We start from the raw sequence: 19,358 nt of genomic DNA on the forward strand, positions 1-19,358 counted from the left end.
TCGGCTGAAAATCTGTCACCCTCCAGCAGGTGGCGTTTTTCTCCCACCCAAGGAAGGAGTTTTTGTATGGAGGTCGATGAGAGAGTGTCGAATTTGGTCAAAAGAATGTATGGCTTATTTGCTACGTGAGGTGTATTTGATCGAATAAAAGTTTCGTAATGCTTATTTTGTTACGAGTGTACTGATATAAGTAGGACACGTGACATCCTGGCAACTTTGAGAAAAAACACATATCGGTGTTGTCTCGAGAATGCATATCCATGATTGAGGCTAGTAGCATAGCATCTCTCTCCATTGTATACAGGCGGTCGACGTCAACAACCCTCATCGAATATTTAAAAAAAGATTACAACATTAGATGTATCCACCGATCCAAAGAAGGGAGGGGAGGACGGCAGGAAGGGACAGAAGAGAGGTGGCTATTTTTACTAGATTAAGGGTGGGACACAGCCAGTTGAATAAGACATTAAATGTGATAGGAAAGCATCCAACAGGAAAGTGTGATTATTGTCAGGGAACAGAGACCGTGGAGCATGTATTGCTACAGTGTGGACAGTATCAGAGGGAAAGAGAGAGGATGAGATCTAGTATGAGGGAGAAGGGGATACAGGACATTAGTTTAAATATTCTATTGAGTAGAACATCATTAGATATAGTCTCAAATATGTTGTTATCTTTTTTAAGAGCAACGGGGCAGGCAGGAAGGATTTAGTTTCTCCCTGTCGCTGTCCCACACTCCAGTACAGTAGGTGGCGGTAATGCGCCATAACGTTGGATGCCAACCGCCGATAAACCCCACTGAAGAAGAAGAAGAGGCAGAAAGAAGAAAATGATCCAAATCCAAATCAAGGATAGGCGGGAGCTAGACAGCGCGCCGTGCCGCTTTGTGGACAACGATTGCCATTGTTAGGGCGGAAAGACAAGTATCTTGTCAGTATATCCATAATCTTTGCTTGAAGAGAGTGCTGTCGGCGACTTTCGAAAGGTTTCGGGACAGCGCGAGAGCCTTCACGAACAGAAAGGGAGGAGAAAGCATGGCTTTAAACCTTACCATCAACAGTAGCAACCCTCCTTTAGGTAAACGTGATAGTATTGTTTGCTAGATAAAGCTAAAAGATGGATAAGAATCTTTGGCTAGTAAAAGGTAGCTAGCTTGTGCTGTCTGACTCTGAGCAGGGTCCGTGATGACAGTTCATTAGCTACATAGAGCTAGCTAGCTAGGCTTCTGTTGTCGTGACACAATGTCGAAGCTATCGCAAGAAATAGGAAACTAAAAATGTGATGTTGGTATTTCATGTAGGAAATAGAGCCTAGCTAGATAGGTATTTATTTTAAGTTCTCATTGCATGGTGTAACAATAGTCGTTGGAAATGTCAGCTGAATAAGCCACAACAATACAGCTAACGTAACTAGATAGCTTAATAATGAAGGTAGAGATGGGAAGTGAACCAGTATCTGGGCAGACGATGAATATGACATGATAGCCTTTCTGTCCAGAACGCTTCCGGTCATCTTCCCATTAGACAGCTCTGCATGCGTTATCTTATTGTATGTGAAAATGCGTTCGTTACTCACAAAATACCTGCCCTGCCTGCAACTATCGTAATTTACTTCTGTTACGCCTGGTACAGTACCTTCAGAAAGTATTCACACCCCTGACTTTTCCACATTTTGTTGTTACAACCTGAATTTAAAATGGATTAAATTGATATTTTGTCACTGATCTACACACAATACCCCATCATGTCATCGTGGAATTATGTTTTAGAAATGTTTACAAATAAATAAAACATGAAAAGCTGAAATATCTTGAGTCATTAAGTATTCAACCCCTTTGTTATGTCAAGCCTAAATATCTTCAGGAGTAAAAATTCGCTTAACATGTCAGATGATAAATTGCATGTACTAACTGTGTGCAATAATAGTGTTTAACATGATTTTTGTTTTTATGACTACCCCATCTCTGTACCCCACACACAATTATCTGTAAGGCCCTTCAAAGTCTAGCAGTGAATATCAAGCACAGATTCAACCACAAACACCAGGGAGGTTTTCAATGCCTGGCAAAGAAGGGCACCTATTGGTAGATCAATTTTATTTATTTAAAGCAGACATTGAATATCCCTTTTGAGCATGGTGAACTTATTAATTACACTTTGGATGGTGTCTCAATACACCCAGTCACTACAAAGACACAGGCGTCCTTCCAAACTCAGTTGCCGGAGAGGAAGGAAACCACAAAGGGTTTTCAGCATAAGGTCAATGGTGACTTTAAAACAGTTACAGAGTTTAATGGCTGTGATAGGAGAAACGGAGGATGGATCAACAACATTGTAGTTACTCCACAATACTAACCTAATTGACAGAGTGAAAAGAAGGAAGCCTGTACAGAATAAAAATATTCCAAAACATGCATCGTGTTTGCAATAAGGCACTAAAGTAATACTGCAAAAAATATAAATGTACAAGCAACAGAAAAAATGTTAATGTATTGTTTGTTGACCGGAAAAGGTGCCTCAGGTGCATATTTGGTGAGTAACGAGCTATCTGGCTAATTAAAACATTTGCTAAATGTATCTTGCAAGGTCACATAGCTGGCTGCATCTTCAGTCATTTTCACACATGGTTCAAGATGATCCAGCCACCCAAGTCATAGACTGTTCTCTCTGCAACCGCATGGCAAGCGGTACCGGAGCGCCAAGTCTAGGTCCAAAGGCTTCTTAACTGCTTCTACCCCCAAGCCATAAGACTGCTAAACAGCTAATCAAATGGCTACCCGGACTATTTGCATTGACCCCCCCCCCCCCCTTTTTTTACGCTGCTGCTACTCGCTCTTTATTATCTATGCGTAGTCACTTTACCCCTATCTACATGTACATATTACCTCAATTACCTTGACTGACCTATGCCCCTGCACATTGACTCGGTACCGTTACCCCCTGTATATAGCCTCGTTATTGTTATTTTGTTACTTTTTTCTTTTTTTACTTTAGTTTATTTAGTAAATATTTTCTTAACTCTATTTTATTTAAACTGCATTGTTGGTTAAGAGCTTGTAAATAAGCATTTCACGGTGTTGTATTCGGCGCATGTAACAAATAAAATTTAATTTGATTTTAGTCTATTTTTTTTATTTGGAGAGTTGCTGTCATGGCGTTTGCAGTAATGCATAGCTACCCCTGACCTTGAGCTAACAGCCTTCCTGTGTGTCAACCTGGTGTAACTTACTGATGCAAGCGACATGAGAGACTAGCTAGAAATACTGTCTTTTACTGTTTCATGCATTCTAATCAGATTATTTTTGCATGCATCATTTATCGTTGGCCTGTTGATGGGAAATTATTCACAGCTCAAAGCTGTTGAGTACACAAAAACAACTACGAAAGCCACTCTTGAGACTTTTGTCACAGAAAAAGTTTGGCAAGTTTCTTCTCAATTATGCATTATGCATAGTAGCTAGGATGTCTAAAATGCAAAACACAAGCATTCTGGATGACATCATAATCATGTTGGTTTACAACATTAGGTTTGTTTTTCATAAAGAAGTCAAATCCGCTTCGTGTTTTGTTTCCTTGCCATGATACTAACGAGGATCGTGATACTGGTATCGTCCCGGCCCTAGTTGACAGTTGACAGACATTTGTCAATATGTGACCGACCGCCTCAATTCGGTTTTATGTAGCAACAAAATTGTGTTTTTTACATTGGATAAAAGTAGAGATTCAGAGCTACAAAATGGTATATCATACACTGTAGTTGAGGAACAATGGTAAAGTAATTCTGCTTTGAAAGTTGACAAACTTGTAACCCCACTTTTGAGAAAATGGCCCTTGAATGTTTTGGTTTGCCTACTGGAGAGCTCTTCTTTGTCTACACCTATTCAGCATCGTTCACACCCTTTTAAGCCTTAGCCCCCACCCTTCTCTTTAAGGATTCACATGTGAGGCCATGTGCTAAACAGAGTAAGTAGTGTAGTAAACAACCAAAGATTTCATTTACATTTACGTCATTTAGCAGACGCTCTTATCCAGAGCGACTTACTTTTTTTTTTTTTTCATACCCCCTGTGGGAATCGAACCCACAACCCTGTCGTTGCAAACGCCATGCTCTATCAACTGAGCTACATCCCTGCCGGCCATTCCCTCCCCTCCCTGGACGACGCTGGGCCAATTGCGCGCCGCCCCATGGGTCTCCCGGTCACGGCCAGCTACGACAGAGCCTGGATTCGAACCAGGATCTCTAGTGGCACAGCTAGCACTGCGATGCAGTGCCTTAGACCACTGCGCCACTTATTTCAAGACTAAAAGTGATTTAAGTAGTAGCCTACAATAAGGAAAAACTCCAGGTAAAAATACACTTTATCTAGTCTTTGGCCTATATCCTAATCTGACTTTGAAAGTGTCCAGATAAAAATATTTTATAATTATTAGATGATGCTTACCCAGACACTTGTCTAAATTGATGGGTCATGTGAAAGTAATGCTATAACCACCCCCAGCCACATCTCGCTTAAGTAGATGGGTCACTATTGTCTAGACATCTACACATGTTCATGAAATAAAATAGATGGCCGTAATCACCCCCAGACACCTGGCTAACTTGATGGGTCATGTAATCGTTCTCTTGCAATGTGGAGTATTTTATTTAGACAGGTAGCTAGCTAGCTAGCTAGCTAAACAATAAACCATAATCCCAACCCATAGCTACAGTTCGAACAGATTGTCGTAGTTAGCCACCGTGCATGTAATGCTGGAGTATGAATCTGCAGGTAGCTAAAGCTAACCAACTAGGTTCAATATTAGCTAGCTAGCTAACATTAGGCTATAACTAGCAATGCAAATGGCTTTCTGAGATACAAATAATATTAGTACTAGGTCATACACAATCTAACAAGCTAACGTTCGCTAGCTAGCTAACAGTACGCTTTAACTTGCAATGAAAACAACTTTCTGACCAAATTAGAAACGTATAATATCTGAAAATGTAGCTAGACTCTAACACCTTATACATGGATGAATGCTTCACGGCAGCATGTCTTTTCCGGGCAGCAATGTTGTTGAGAGCAGTAGCAACACTTTTGCAGTTTTCCATGGCTTATGTTATATTTTTCAAAAAAGCCACGGTAGCAAGGATTATCTACACATACTGAGCAGCTCATGTTATAGACAGAAGCGTGCTACATGGCAGACCACTCCGAACTCATCTCTAGACATGTACAGCCTATCCATTATCTCAGCCAATCATGGCTAGTGGGAAGGTTCCTCTCTTTTTCCGTGGCTAAACCAACTAGGCTCGTAATTTAATAATGTTATTCTTATTTACAGATGCCATGCAAGTTTGTTATTAAGGCACATTAAGTTCACATGTTCCAGAAGGCATTTCTGCCTAAAAACATATTTTGATTAAAAAACAAAAACAAAAAAACAAACGGGTCACATATTGGCTTTGGGTGTCATTATTGTCTGGTGCACAACAATGTGAGAACATAACTTTTTGTGTGTTTTGGAACTTGTTTAGTCTCTGGGGTGCCCCCTGGCTAGTTGGTAAATAAGTTTTATGAAATCAACACACACACACACACTTGCCACTTTATATTTAGGGCACTTTGCCAAGTAATGGATGCATGATGGGACGGGTGGGGTCTTTCGTTTCCAATTACATTGTGATTCCTTTCTTCGCCTGCAGGGGCGCTGTTGGCAGCAGAGCATGTGAAGGGCAGAGTGAACATGTCTGTGGAGGAGGGCAAAGACAACAAGCTCCGTGTCTCAGAGTGAGTACACAACAACCACAACACCTAGCAATGGCTTTGTCTTCACAAATGTTCTCATGACAATGTGTCATTGATGTGTGAAGAGATGGTCAAGGAACTGGATTTGTTACATTTTAGGTTCAGCTACTTGATACTGTTTAGTGTTTTGCAAAAGTACCAATAGTGACTAGGCCTATATAAGGACGTTTTATAAGGGCACTGACTGTGCAATAATCAAGGTTATTGTCTGGCTGACAGTGGTTATTCTCCCCCTCTCTCCCTTAGGTCAGTGCAGTTCAGCGATGTGAACTCCATCACTCGCTACCTTGCCCGCGTGACTCCCAGTCTGGGCCTGTACGGCTCCAACATGCTGGAACAAACTGAGGTGAGAGACTAGCACTGCCACACTGATTCCCCAACGCTTGGGCTTACCCAAGATTTACCCAGCATTATTAGCTTTAGCTCTCGCTGTGTAATGGCTACTCAACTCAGAGCTTGGAGGCCTCACTAAATTAATTAATTCAGCCATTCACTGCTATTTAATGGATCAACTTATTGATCATTACTTGAGCCTTGTTATCAGTCGCAATGCAACTATATCCAAGGCATTTCAGATTGTGAGCCATTCGGTCCCCTCCCGTCCTTACTATTCCTCAGTCTGTCTCTCCTTTTCAATACCACCCCCTTCATCCCCTCCTCTGTCTCTCTCCAGGTGGACCACTGGCTGGAGTTCAGTGCGCGGCACGTGTGTGGCCAGTCGGGCCTGGCTGCGGCCCTGGGGGAGCTGGACAAGGCCTTGGCCCTACGCACATTCCTGGTGGGCCACAGCCTGACCCTGGCCGACCTCTGTGTGTGGGCCGCGCTCAAAGGTCAGCCAGTCCCAGTGACCCAGCTGACACTAATGGGCGTCTAACATGATAACCGAAGATGGATGGGGTGTAGACAGTCATACGTAATAGCGCAGGCAAATATACATAATGTGCATCTAAAAACTAAACTATTTAGACGCACCCGGTACTTGCACAGAGCTATATTGTTAACATCTATCTGATGTCCAGGGTAGAGGCTAGGCATTGATTTTGGACTTGACAGAGTCGTATGTGTTCTCTCGCTCTCTTACACACTCTCACGTGCGTGCGTACAGGCAGCAGTGAGTGGCAGTCAATCCAGCAGCAGGCGGGGGCGTTCTCTCACGTGGCACGCTGGTTTTCCTTCCTGGGCTCCCAGGTGCCCTTTACCGCAGTGGGCAACAAGTATGCCAACAGCAAGGCCCCTCCTCGCAAGTCCGATGTAAGTAACACAACTGCCAATGGTAAACTCGATGTATGTCTCCTCTTTGCATTGAAAATTACGGATTTCTGTCTGTAAATCCACTGTTAAGAGCAGAGTCCTAGCTTGAGATCTGCACACTTAACACAAACTTTCACTTCAATCAAGCATTCATGCATTCCCAAATCCCGCTGACTGTATCCTCCTCTCTGTGTCCCTACTCTGTCTGAGGAACAGGAGAAGAAGCACGACTTGGGCAAGTTTGTGGAGCTGCCAGGAGCCGAGATGGGCAAAGTGGTGGTTCGCTTCCCCCCTGAGGCCAGCGGGTGAGTGTCACCACTTGGCACAAAAACAACAGTGTTGTGTTCAGTAGGAACAAACAGGATAGTGTTTTTTTTAAACATTTAAAAATGGAAATGTATAGCTATTAGTTGCAATGCCTTCTATTAATATCTCTATTCCTCTTCCCTTCTTGCTCTCGCTTGCTCACTTTCTCTCTCTATTTCTCTCTCTCTCAGGTACCTGCACATTGGCCACGCTAAGGCTGCCCTGCTCAACCAGCACTACCAGGTGACATTCAAGGGCAAGCTCATCATGCGCTTCGACGACACCAACCCCGAGAAAGAGAAGGAGGACTTCGAGAAGGTATCCCCCAAATGTCCCTTTTTTTCTTTTGGTTAGCTAAATTGTTTCATATCAATTATTTTCTCTTGATTTATAAACCATCATGTGTGAAAACACCGTCTACATGCACATTGAAGAATTGAGGCAATATAACGAGATAAATAAAGTACCGCGTTAGCTACAAGGCATTTGGGAAACTCCTCCATGCTGATACAGGATGGTATTTAGGGTTGGGCGATATTACGATAGCATCGTCTATCGACGATGACTGACAGCCATCATTGATGGTGACGACGTCGGGATGTGACAGACGATGGTTTAGCATTTAGCCTATTAGGAATTTGAATTGCTCCGCGCAGTAAAAAACTGGAGTCTCGTAGCGCACAGCAGGGCAGCACACATAGTAATTAGCCTATTTATATTTGCTATAGCCTATTTCAATAAGTATGTTATAGGCTACAGAACGCAAGAGAGAAATGTAGGCCAGACGGATCGGAGAATTCCACCAAGGCAGCACAAAATCTCCAGTCAAAATTTTTTGTTTCTCCCTCTCTGTCGGATGCATTATGTGTCTTAGGCTATAGCCTAAACCTAACCTATTTATATTTTATTTATTATAACGGACACTCCTTAACTATCTTGTGTTTAAAAAAAACGTAGCCTTTATTCTCTTTATTCGATAGGCTATATGACTTTGGGCTATAGGCTACGCTTTTATCGTTTTTATGCATGGATTTCTCCCGATCAAACAATGAATGTAACGGAGTTCCATCTCAGTTGTTGGACTAGCCTAAAAACGTAAAGTAGACATGGGACTAATAATAAGGGAGAACAAACAATATCAATAGCCTATAGAAAAATGGAATTACACGTTTATTCAAGTTTAAGCTTATTAAGAAATAAATTATCCATGCGGCCTATAAAATCCCTCCATGCGAGGTTGAAAACTAAATGGCCAATAACCTATCCTCCTATTAGGCCCATCATAAAAGCTAAGTTGAAGTTATGAACAGTAGCTCATTCCCAAATATTCTAGCCTAAGAGGGTGTTGTCCTAAAGGTGCGGCTTTCAAAAATATCAAGAATGAAAGTTTATAGCCTATAGGCTATTTTCAATCACGGCTTTAAGAGAGATGGAACTAACAATTATTTATTTACTGTTATTTTATGAGGCAAATAAAGCAATTATTATCCACTTCTGAATACGGTAGACTGCTTCTATCCAGCCCATGATGTATAACCTAAGGCTACGGTAAGACAGTCCCGTTACTCATCAGACTGTCACTGCTCCATCATGTGCGCCCCACACAGAAGCTCCTCCACCAGAAAGGAATATTAAAAAAGATGTGCCTGCACTTAGCCTCTGCCCAGGCTTTCCATAACATTATCCTTCGTCATGATTCGTCCAGTTAATTCGTTTTTGCGCTAATAGCCTAACTGGCGTTTTAGGTGTTTTGGGGGAGGGGTTGGCCAATAAGGGCGATACCATCATATATCAATGTTTTCTGGGTACATAATCACGATAGGACAAAGGTTGACATCGCCCAATCCTAGTGGTGTTCTGACCTGAGATCCTTGTGTCTTACTCAAATGTTTGTACAAGTCTCTCATTGACATCAATGGAGGAATGTCCGAAAGTGTGAGTTGCACATGTTTATTTCAACTCGGAATTGGGCCCTAATGGCTCGTTTCCACTGTAAGAATTGCTTGGCCTAAAGAGACAGATTTTTGTGTTTCCATCTCTGAGTATAACTGGCCTGAAAAAAGACTTACCGTGCCTTGAGGACTTTTCGGGGCTACTTTGAAGTGATGCAATGCAAGTGGTCGTAATGAAACCCCTGCAAAACACTATCCAACCTGTTCCCTCTGTTTTCTCATAGGTAATCCTGGAGGATTTGGCCATGCTGCAGATCAAGCCGGACCAGTTCACCTACACCAGCGACCACTTCCCTCGCATCCAGGGCATGGCGGAGAATCTACTGAAGGAGGGCAAGGCTTACATCGACGACACACCCCCAGAGCAGATGAAGACGGCGAGGGAGGAGCGCACCGAGTCCCGCCACCGCAGCAACTGTAAGGGGAATAGGAGTGGAGCAGTGGCTGAATTCCAACATCACCCTTAGTCCGTAGGCACTGTTTTAGATCTGAAACGATTTGATAGTTGTAGCCACATGTCGAAATTTCACAGGGCATGTGGAAGTAATTATGATAAATAATGACTGTGTGATATTCAAAAGTGCAACACTCGCCATCTTCACTCATTGCATCTTCACCCCTCTCTCGCTCTCCCCTGCCCTCCTCTCTCTGTCTCCCACCCCTCTCCTTCACTCCCCCCCCCCCAGCGGTGGAGCAGAACCTGAAGATGTGGGAGGAGATGAAGGCTGGCACGGAGTACGGCCAGACGTGCTGCATGCGGGCCAAGATTGACATGGCCTCCAACAACGGCTGCATGCGCGACCCCACCCTCTACCGCTGCAAGAATGCCCCCCACCCCCGCACTGGCAGCACCTACAGGTAGGGAGACACGGCATGCTACCAAAAAATGTTTTCATTGAATGAATACACATTTGTTCTTTTTTTTTAGATATTCGTCAGGTGACAGAAAACATTTGAAAAAAACCTCCTGCACTAGCAAATAAAGGATTTCTGTTGATACATTTTTTCAAAAGTCTGAAGGACAGGTTTTGCGTTACCAAAAAAACACAGGGCGTGGCCTAAATCTAGCTGTTTGAAAGCTAATTTCCTGCAAATCTATACATTTTGCCATTTTGCTGTGTTCTTATGCTATTGGAGTGACTCAAACATAACAAAATCAATGCAATTAAATTGTTCTAATTGTTGATTCTCCCTGACTGTCCAGTTTTTATTTTGGTGGTAGTTATTTCTCAAAGATGGTCTTATAAAAAAATATATAGTTCCATTATTTTTTCTACATACTTTATGTATGGTTTTAGTCATTTCAAGTTTACACTGAAATATTTTTGCCAGCGCGCCGCTGCTAAATGAATATATGGGAAACACTGGTATCACTCTCGACTCACACCTGGCAAATATTGCATGTCCTGTGTAGCAGCTCACAAAGGTGCATAACAGGCTTCACACATTTCATAAAGACATACAGGGACAGTGTATAGAAGCATCCTCGTTTCCAAAAGAGTGACACCACTCTCTCACTACCCCCTCCCCCAGGGTGTACCCCACGTACGACTTCGCCTGCCCCATCGTGGACAGCGTGGAGGGCGTGACGCACGCGCTGCGTACAACAGAGTACCACGACCGCGACGCCCAGTTCTACTGGGTGATCGAGGCGCTGCGTCTGCGCAAGCCCTGCGTCTGGGAGTACGCCCGGCTCAACCTCAACAACACTGTGCTCTCCAAGCGCAAGCTCACCTGGTTCGTGGATCAGGGCTACGTCGACGGCTGGTGAGTCAACTAATACCTTTTCCACACGACAGGGTGTTGTTCACTAGGGCACACCATAGCAACATTTTCTGCAACTGTAAATGAAGACCTGTGTTCTTATAAATACAGGAAGTACCACTCTGTTTAAAAAAATCTCCCTGGAATAAATCGTCACTTCGCATTGCGCTGATGGAGTGGATCTTTGAGATCCGTTAGTATAAGAAAATAATCGTAATTCTTTATTGAAGGCCCAGATCTAAATCTGATGTTTCCTCTCCCTCAGGGACGACCCTCGCTTCCCCACTGTCAGAGGTGTCCTGCGCAGAGGAATGACTGTCGAGGGCCTCAAGCAGTTCATCGCTGCCCAGGTGTGTGTGTGTGTGTGTGTTGCTATCTACAACCCAGTTTGAGAAATGACTGTCTAAACTGCTTTCTAGCACTCAGTGGTTCCTCAGATCTGAATGAACTATGTGTGTGTCTAAGACCCTTGGGGACGTTGAAGTTCATCCCATCCTATCCTATTTTCAGGTTTTTTGCCTGTTTCTATTCCTTTTGTTGATTCCTTCTTTGAAACATTATTTTGTTTTTTTCCCACTCACCCAGGGTGGATCCAGGTCCGTGGTCAACATGGAATGGGACAAGATCTGGGCCTTCAACAAGAAGGTATGCATGCATGGACACCGATAGTCCCCTTCCCCTCCACACACTCCCTACATACCCATTTGGACTGATCCTGATTGAATCCTACCCCTTGATCCTGATTGAATTCTACCCCTTGATCCTGATTGAATTCTACCCCTTGATCCTAATTAAAGCCTGCCCCTTTGAAACCCACTGTAGGTTTGAAGCTGGTCACATCCCATCCAAGAATCTGCATATGAAAATCGTTGGCATGAGAAAAGACATTGTTGGTAGATTGGACAAGACTGTATTGTAGGTTTTTAGAAATGTTCAATTATTAGAGGTTTTGGTTGCCCAAATCGGTTGGAGCAAAAAGAAATGCACTGAATCCCTAAGGAAGCTTGTTTCACGTACGCACGCACGCACGCACGCACACACACACACACACACACACACACACACACTTCGTTCCTCTGATAGGGTGCCTACTAACAGCTTGCATTGCTGCCTTCCTTGTGTCTTGTGCTCCTCTTTTTCTCCTCTGTTATACTCCCTTCATCTCTTCATCCCCCACTTTCCACTCCTCCTTCTGTCGTGGAAATTCTACACAGGGACACTCGAAGTCAATCTTAAATCCAGCAAGCTGGAGAGTTCACAGTCAAACTTAGATGCGTAAAGTACCGGCCAGAAGTGAGCTCCGCCGGGGCAGTCCCGTTAGTTCTCTTATGTACTGCTTACACAGACAAGCTACATTTGTATGATTTAGCTTATTAATTATTCATAATTAATTCAGAATGAACGTTTGGTTCATGTATGTGACCGACTAATACCTCACGAGGCTTCCTCTCTCCAAGCTGAGACCTTGAAACTGAGATATCCCTTTCCGTTCTCAAAACAATGTTCTGGGCGTACTGCCAAATTGCAGATACTGATAGTGAGGATTCCTTCCAGGCACGATCAATCAGTCACTTGCATGAACCCAGTCAAATTGGTTATTAGAAAAGCACAAACATAAAATGTTCCTTCACATTCCCTCCTCTTCATGACATAGCTCTGTCAGTGGCTTAAAATTAAAGGGTCCGTTTAATGAAAAAATTATAACTTTTCAATCGTCTTCTTACCTTAAAATAAGGGTCGGTTTCATAGACCCAGATTAAGCGTAGTTCTGGACTAAAAAGAATGCTCAATGGAGAATCTCCACTTGTCACGATCGTCATATGGAACAGACCAAGGCGCAGCGTGATGAACAAACATACTTTAATTAGTTAAAGTTTAAACACAATACAAAACAAGAAACGACTCGTGACGTCCAACGGTATCAATGACCGAACACGGAACAAAAACCCACAAACACAAAGGGAAAACAGACAGTTTAAATATGGCTCCCAATCAGAGACAACCAGCCAACAGCTGACACTCGTTGCCTCTGATTGGGAGTCACTCAGGCAAACATAGAAATCAACAAACTAGAACCCCCAACATAGAAATAAACACATAGAATAAACACACCCTGGCTCAACAAATAGAGTCCCAGAGCCAGGGTGTGACAGTACCCCCCCCTAAAGGCGCGGACTGCGACCGCGCCTCAACTAAACAAAACAGGGGAGGGCTGGGCGGGCATACCTCCTCGGCGGCGGTTCTGGCTCCGGCCTTGACCACCACCCTCCTATACACCCCCCATAGCGCCCCTGGTCCAGTCTGGCCCCGCCGGCTGGAGCCGAACTGGACTTAGCAGGAGCGGTTAGCTTCAGCTCCATCGTGGAGCAGTTGACCGGTACCTTACCAGGCACCGGTGACCCAGGCACGGGTTGTGCTGGACTGACGACGCGCACCCCTGGCTTGGTGCGTGGAGGAGGAACGGGCCTTACCAGGCTGACGACACGCACCCCTGGCTTGGTGCGTGGAGGAGGGACGGGCCTTACCAGGCTGACGACTCGCACCCCTGGCTTGGTGCGTGGAGGAGGGACGGGCCTTACCAGGCTGACGACTCACACCCCTGGCTTGGTGCGAGTGGCAGGAACAGGCCGGGCCGGGCTGGCGACGCGCACCGTAGACTTGGTGCGAGTGGCAGGAACAGGCCGGGCCGGGCTGGCGACGCGCACCGTATACTTGGTGCGTGGAGCAGGGACAGGCCGGGCTGGGCTGTCGACGCACACCGTAGGCTTGGTGCGTGGAGCAGGGACTGGCCGGACTGGGCTGGCGACGCACACCGTAGGCTTGGTGCGTGGAGCAGGGACAGGCCGGACCGGGCTGGCGACGCACACCGTAGGCTTGGTGCGTGGAGCAGGGACTGGCCGGACTGGGCTGGCGACGCACACCGTAGGCTTGGTGCGTGGAGCAGGGACAGGCCGAACCGGGCTGTGGAGACGGATAGGAGCGCTGGAGTGAAGAGCGGCCACAACCCGTCCTGGCTGAATGCCTACCCTCACACACTCTGTGTGAGGCATCCGCACAGGACGTACAGGGCGGTGTATCCGTAACCTGGTGGCCTCCAGAATCCGCCCCTTTTTTGCCTCCGTCAGCCCCGTCGTCCATGCCGTGTGCCCCCCCCTAAAAATTTTCTGGGGTTGCCTCTCGACCGCCCGACGACGACCCTGATCACGCCGTTGCTCCTCTCTACGGCGCGCCTCCACCGTCTCTTCTCCCGGCGCTTCCTCCCATGTCCAGCCCAAGAGCTGCCCCTGGACACGCTGCTTGGTCGTTGCATGGTGGGTTTTTCTGTCACGATCGTCATATGGAACAGACCAAGGCGCAGCGTGATGAACAAACATACTTTAATTAGTTAAAGTTTAAACACAATACAAAACAAGAAACGACTCGTGACGTCCAACGGTATCAATGACCGAACACGGAACAAAAACCCACAAACACAAAGGGAAAACAGACAGTTTAAATATGGCTCCCAATCAGAGACAACCAGCCAACAGCTGACACTCGTTGCCTCTGATTGGGAGTCACTCAGGCAAACATAGAAATCAACAAACTAGAACCCCCAACATAGAAATAAACACATAGAATAAACACACCCTGGCTCAACAAATAGAGTCCCAGAGCCAGGGTGTGACAGTACTCCCCCTAAAGGCGCCGGACTGCGACCGCGCCTCAACTAAACAAAACAGGGGAGGGCTGGGCGGGCATACCTCCTCGGCGGCGGTTCTGGCTCCGGCCTTGACCACCACCCTCCTATACACCCCCATAGCGCCCCTGGTCCAGTCTGGCCCCGCCGGCTGGAGCCGAACTGGACTTAGCAGGAGCGGTTAGCTTCAGCTCCATCGTGGAGCAGTTGACCGGTACCTTACCAGGCACCGGTGACCCAGGCACGGGTTGTGCTGGACTGACGACGCGCACCCCTGGCTTGGTGCGTGGAGGAGGAACGGGCCTTACCAGGCTGACGACACGCACCCCTGGCTTGGTGCGTGGAGGAGGGACGGGCCTTACCAGGCTGACGACTCGCACCCCTGGCTTGGTGCGTGGAGGAGGGACGGGCCTTACCAGGCTGACGACTCGCACCCCTGGCTTGGTGCGAGTGGCAGGAACAGGCCGGGCCGGGCTGGCGACGCGCACCGTAGACTTGGTGCGAGTGGCAGGAACAGGCCGGGCCGGGCTGGCGACGCGCACCGTATACTTGGTGCGTGGAGCAGGGACAGGCCGGGCTGGGCTGTCGACGCACACCGTAGGCTTGGTGCGTGGAGCAGGGACTGGCCGGACTGGGCTGGCGACGCACACCGTAGGCTTGGTGCGTGGAGCAGGGACAGGCCGGACCGGGCTGGCGACGCACACCGTAGGCTTGGTGCGTGGAGCAGGGACTGGCCGGACTGGGCTGGCGACGCACACCGTAGGCTTGGTGCGTGGAGCAGGGACAGGCCGAACCGGGCTGTGGAGACGGATAGGAGCGCTGGAGTGAAGAGCGGCCACAACCCGTCCTGGCTGAATGCCTACCCTCACACACTCTGTGTGAGGCATCCGCACAGGACGTACAGGGCGGTGTATCCGTAACCTGGTGGCCTCCAGAATCCGCCCCTTTTTGCCTCCGTCAGCCCCGTCGTCCATGCCGTGTGCCCCCCCCTAAAAATTTTCTGGGGTTGCCTCTCGACCGCCCGACGACGACCCTGATCACGCCGTTGCTCCTCTCTACGGCGCGCCTCCACCGTCTCTTCTCCCGGCGCTTCCTCCCATGTCCAGCCCAAGAGCTGCCCCTGGACACGCTGCTTGGTCGTTGCATGGTGGGTTTTTCTGTCACGATCGTCATATGGAACAGACCAAGGCGCAGCGTGATGAACAAACATACTTTAATTAGTTAAAGTTTAAACACAATACAAAACAAGAAACGACTCGTGACGTCCAACGGTATCAATGACCGAACACGGAACAAAAACCCACAAACACAAAGGGAAAACAGACAGTTTAAATATGGCTCCCAATCAGAGACAACCAGCCAACAGCTGACACTCGTTGCCTCTGATTGGGAGTCACTCAGGCAAACATAGAAATCAACAAACTAGAACCCCCAACATAGAAATAAACACATAGAATAAACACACCCTGGCTCAACAAATAGAGTCCCAGAGCCAGGGTGTGACACCACTAAACATGCTTTTTATTCCACGAATAGACTTAAGGCCCAGGAAACTCTCTACGGTTTGAGGAGGCTATAGGTTCCTGTCTAATTCATTAGCCTTTACGTTTGATTGATGTGATCATGAAACACGTTTCTCTCAAAATAAACGGCAATGTCACCATCCAGCATACTTTATACATAGTGGGTGTCACAAACTGATTTAAGTTCCAGAACCAGAAGTATTTGCCCGATTTATATACCACACATACTTCATAATAAAACTCAGCCCAATCTGAGACTTTAACATTCATTGCAACCATGTCCCTCTAATTTATACACCCCTCCCTACCTCTCACAATTTCATGTAAATCTTGGCATTTCATTGTCTGTCCGCATGCAGTAACTGCCTCCTCTTAAATCTGCGCCCCTATGCATCTGGGCTGGATGATGTCATCAAAAAGCGCTCTGCCATGGTCAGGGGGGCTAGGTGTTGTCAAGGTGCTATTTTTAGTGTCCAATATACAAACCACAGAAATATGTCTATCTCTATGGTACAAACACTGCATACTTCTAAACCAGAAATGATTTAAAGGTTGCTATGTATGTCATGTATTATATCTAGGGAAGACGTTTATTTCCCCTCGAGGCCAATGGTATTGGCAATGAGGAAGGGAGGGATATAGTAGATGTACCCGATCCTGTCTGAACTTGTCTTACCCACTCCGAACCTCCAGTCTCTCTCTCTCTCTCTCTCTCTCTCTCTCTCTCTCTCTCTCTCTCTCTCTCTCTCTCTCTCTCTCTCTCTCTCTCTCTCTCTCTCTCTCTCTCTCTCTCTCTCTCTCTCTCTCTCTCTCTCTCTCTCTCTCTCTCTCTCTCTCTCTCTCTCTCTCTCTCTCTCTCTCTCTCTCTCTCTCTCTCTCTCTCTTTTGTTTGACATTGAACTGCATCTCACTTTCTGTTTCCAAGCTGCCAATTAGCTGTATCAAGGTACTCCTCCTTCTCCTTCTCCTCCACTCCTTCCCTCCATCTATGTGCATTCCATCCTTTCCCTCCCCCGTCTTCTCCAATCTGCATCTTTGTCTTCATTCTACAACAATCATTTTGCTTAAATCTCACTCGGACTCATAGTCACTTCTGAGGAGAACATCCCTACAAAAGTTAACTTTCTTCCTCTACCCCCATACTGCTCTCCTAGACACTCCTCTCCGATTGCTTATGTGTCCCCGATTCTCCGGCCACCTCCCATTTCCACAACTGGCAGCTTAGAGGTGTAGAGGTGACTAGCACAAGGAAAACAGTGGATTCTAGTAGTCTTCGAAAAGTGACGATTCACTTGATATTGGCGGACATATTTTGGAAGACTATTAGTATCTATAATCTCTGATAAGCAAAACCTTTGGTGGCACCGGCATACCTGTATATAACATGACAGCAGTGCATTGTTAGGCTCTGTTTTTACTAGGCTACAGGATGTGAAAAATTCTAAGGTCCCCAGCTCCCCATGGTTATAGATGCTCCCATTTTGCCTTTAGTCTGTGTTGTTGGCTATACATCCTGCAAAACTGGATCCCCCTCTACTTTCTATCCCTCTTCTCTCTCTCTCTCTCATGTCGTCCCTGCACTCTGCCACCACCATCCCCCCTTCTTTTCTTCCTTCAACGGTGTGTATGAGTGAGAGTATTTCTGTTCACTTGTCCAGAAAAATACTATTTTGACTCTTTTGAGCCAAGCCGTACTGTGTTGGGTTGGGTATTTTCCTTTCACTTTGTCGTTTCCAGAATGGTTCCAACAACTATGGTGGATGCATAACCAGGCTAGCACAGTACGCCTCTGCTCTGTAGGCTCAGCTGGTTAGTGTGAAATATGTTGAAGATGTTCCGGTCCAATTGAACTGTCCTCTGTGGACAAGTCTTCAGCCAATATATTGATTGAGTTTTTCTGTCTCTACACAGGACACCATTGCAATAATGAACCTCTCCCATTTCTGTGTGTCTGTAGGTTATCGACCCAGTGGCCCCCAGATACACAGCCCTGTCTGGATCCTACTCAGTCCCTGTCATCATCCCTGAGGCACCAGAGGAGATGAAGGAGGCCGTCAAACACCCTAAGGTACCTTGATGCCAGTTATTTGCACTGAAGTGGCACACTATTCCCTACAGAGTACACTACCAAAGCCAAAAGTAGTGCACTATATAGGGATTAGGGTGTCATTTTGGACACACCCTGACTAGGTAGAAGTAGTGCACTCTTATCTAGTGTTCAGCAGCCAAAGTATGACGTGTATATTACTCTGACAATGCTAAGAGTTCCCCTCACAATCAAAATTTTAATTTTTGTCATACCTCAGTCAAGTTGAGTATATGATGTGAATAATCAGCCAACTTAATTTTTCCCAAATGAATAGCCTAACCAATATAGCCAAATAAACCGCCAAACCAACCAAATATAGTCAATCCATCATACCATTAGCAACTAAACCTGGCAAATGTGTATTTTTTACCCTCCCAGAACACAGAGGTGGGGATGAAGGCGGTGTGGTATGGACCCAGGGTGTTGGTGGAGGGGGCGGACGCAGAGACCTTCACCGAGGGAGAGATAGTCACCTTCATCAACTGGGGAAACATCATCATCACCAAGATCCACAAGTAAGATTGCTCCCACTTTAAACAAAGTTCAACTTATAAAGCATACATAAAGGGTTCATAAGCACCATACAAATGCTTCTCAAATCATCTACACTACCAGTCAAAAGTTTGGACACACCTACTCATTCAAGGGTTATTCTTTATTTTTACTATTTTTTACATTGTAGAATAATAGTGAAGACATCAAAACTATGAAATAATACATATGGAATCATGTAGTAACCAAAAAAAGTGTTAAACAAATCTAAATATATTTTATATATGTGAATAGACACCCTTTGCCTTGATGACAGCTTTGCACACTCTTGGCATTCTCTCAACCATCTTCATGAGGTAGTCACCTGGAATGCATTTCAATTAACAGGTGTGCCTTCTTAAAAGTTAATTTGTGGAATTTATTTTCTTCTTAATGCATTTGAGCCAATCAGTTGTGTTGTGACAAGGTGGGGGGTATACAGAAGCTAGCCCTATTTGGTAAAAGAACAGCTCAA

At 45.9% G+C, this 19,358-nt stretch overlaps 1 protein-coding gene across 1 annotated transcript in view; it reads left to right on the forward strand.

Annotated features, from left to right (window-relative positions):
• Positions 1-851: 851 nt before the first annotated feature.
• LOC121539666 (bifunctional glutamate/proline--tRNA ligase-like) overlaps positions 852-19,358 on the forward strand; it is a 50,703-nt gene continuing 32,196 nt past the window's right edge. The window contains 14 exon segments of the mRNA XM_041848336.2: positions 852-1,077; positions 5,686-5,770; positions 6,035-6,134; positions 6,462-6,618; positions 6,894-7,039; positions 7,256-7,344; positions 7,537-7,663; positions 9,522-9,714; positions 9,984-10,155; positions 10,831-11,064; positions 11,327-11,411; positions 11,647-11,706; positions 18,221-18,331; positions 18,731-18,867. Coding sequence (XP_041704270.2) covers positions 1,035-1,077; positions 5,686-5,770; positions 6,035-6,134; positions 6,462-6,618; positions 6,894-7,039; positions 7,256-7,344; positions 7,537-7,663; positions 9,522-9,714; positions 9,984-10,155; positions 10,831-11,064; positions 11,327-11,411; positions 11,647-11,706; positions 18,221-18,331; positions 18,731-18,867 — 1,739 coding nt within the window. The 5' untranslated portion in view covers positions 852-1,034.

The sequence above is a fragment of the Coregonus clupeaformis genome, chromosome 34 (genome assembly GCF_020615455.1).
Source record: "Coregonus clupeaformis isolate EN_2021a chromosome 34, ASM2061545v1, whole genome shotgun sequence".
Classification (NCBI taxonomy): domain Eukaryota; kingdom Metazoa; phylum Chordata; class Actinopteri; order Salmoniformes; family Salmonidae; genus Coregonus; species Coregonus clupeaformis.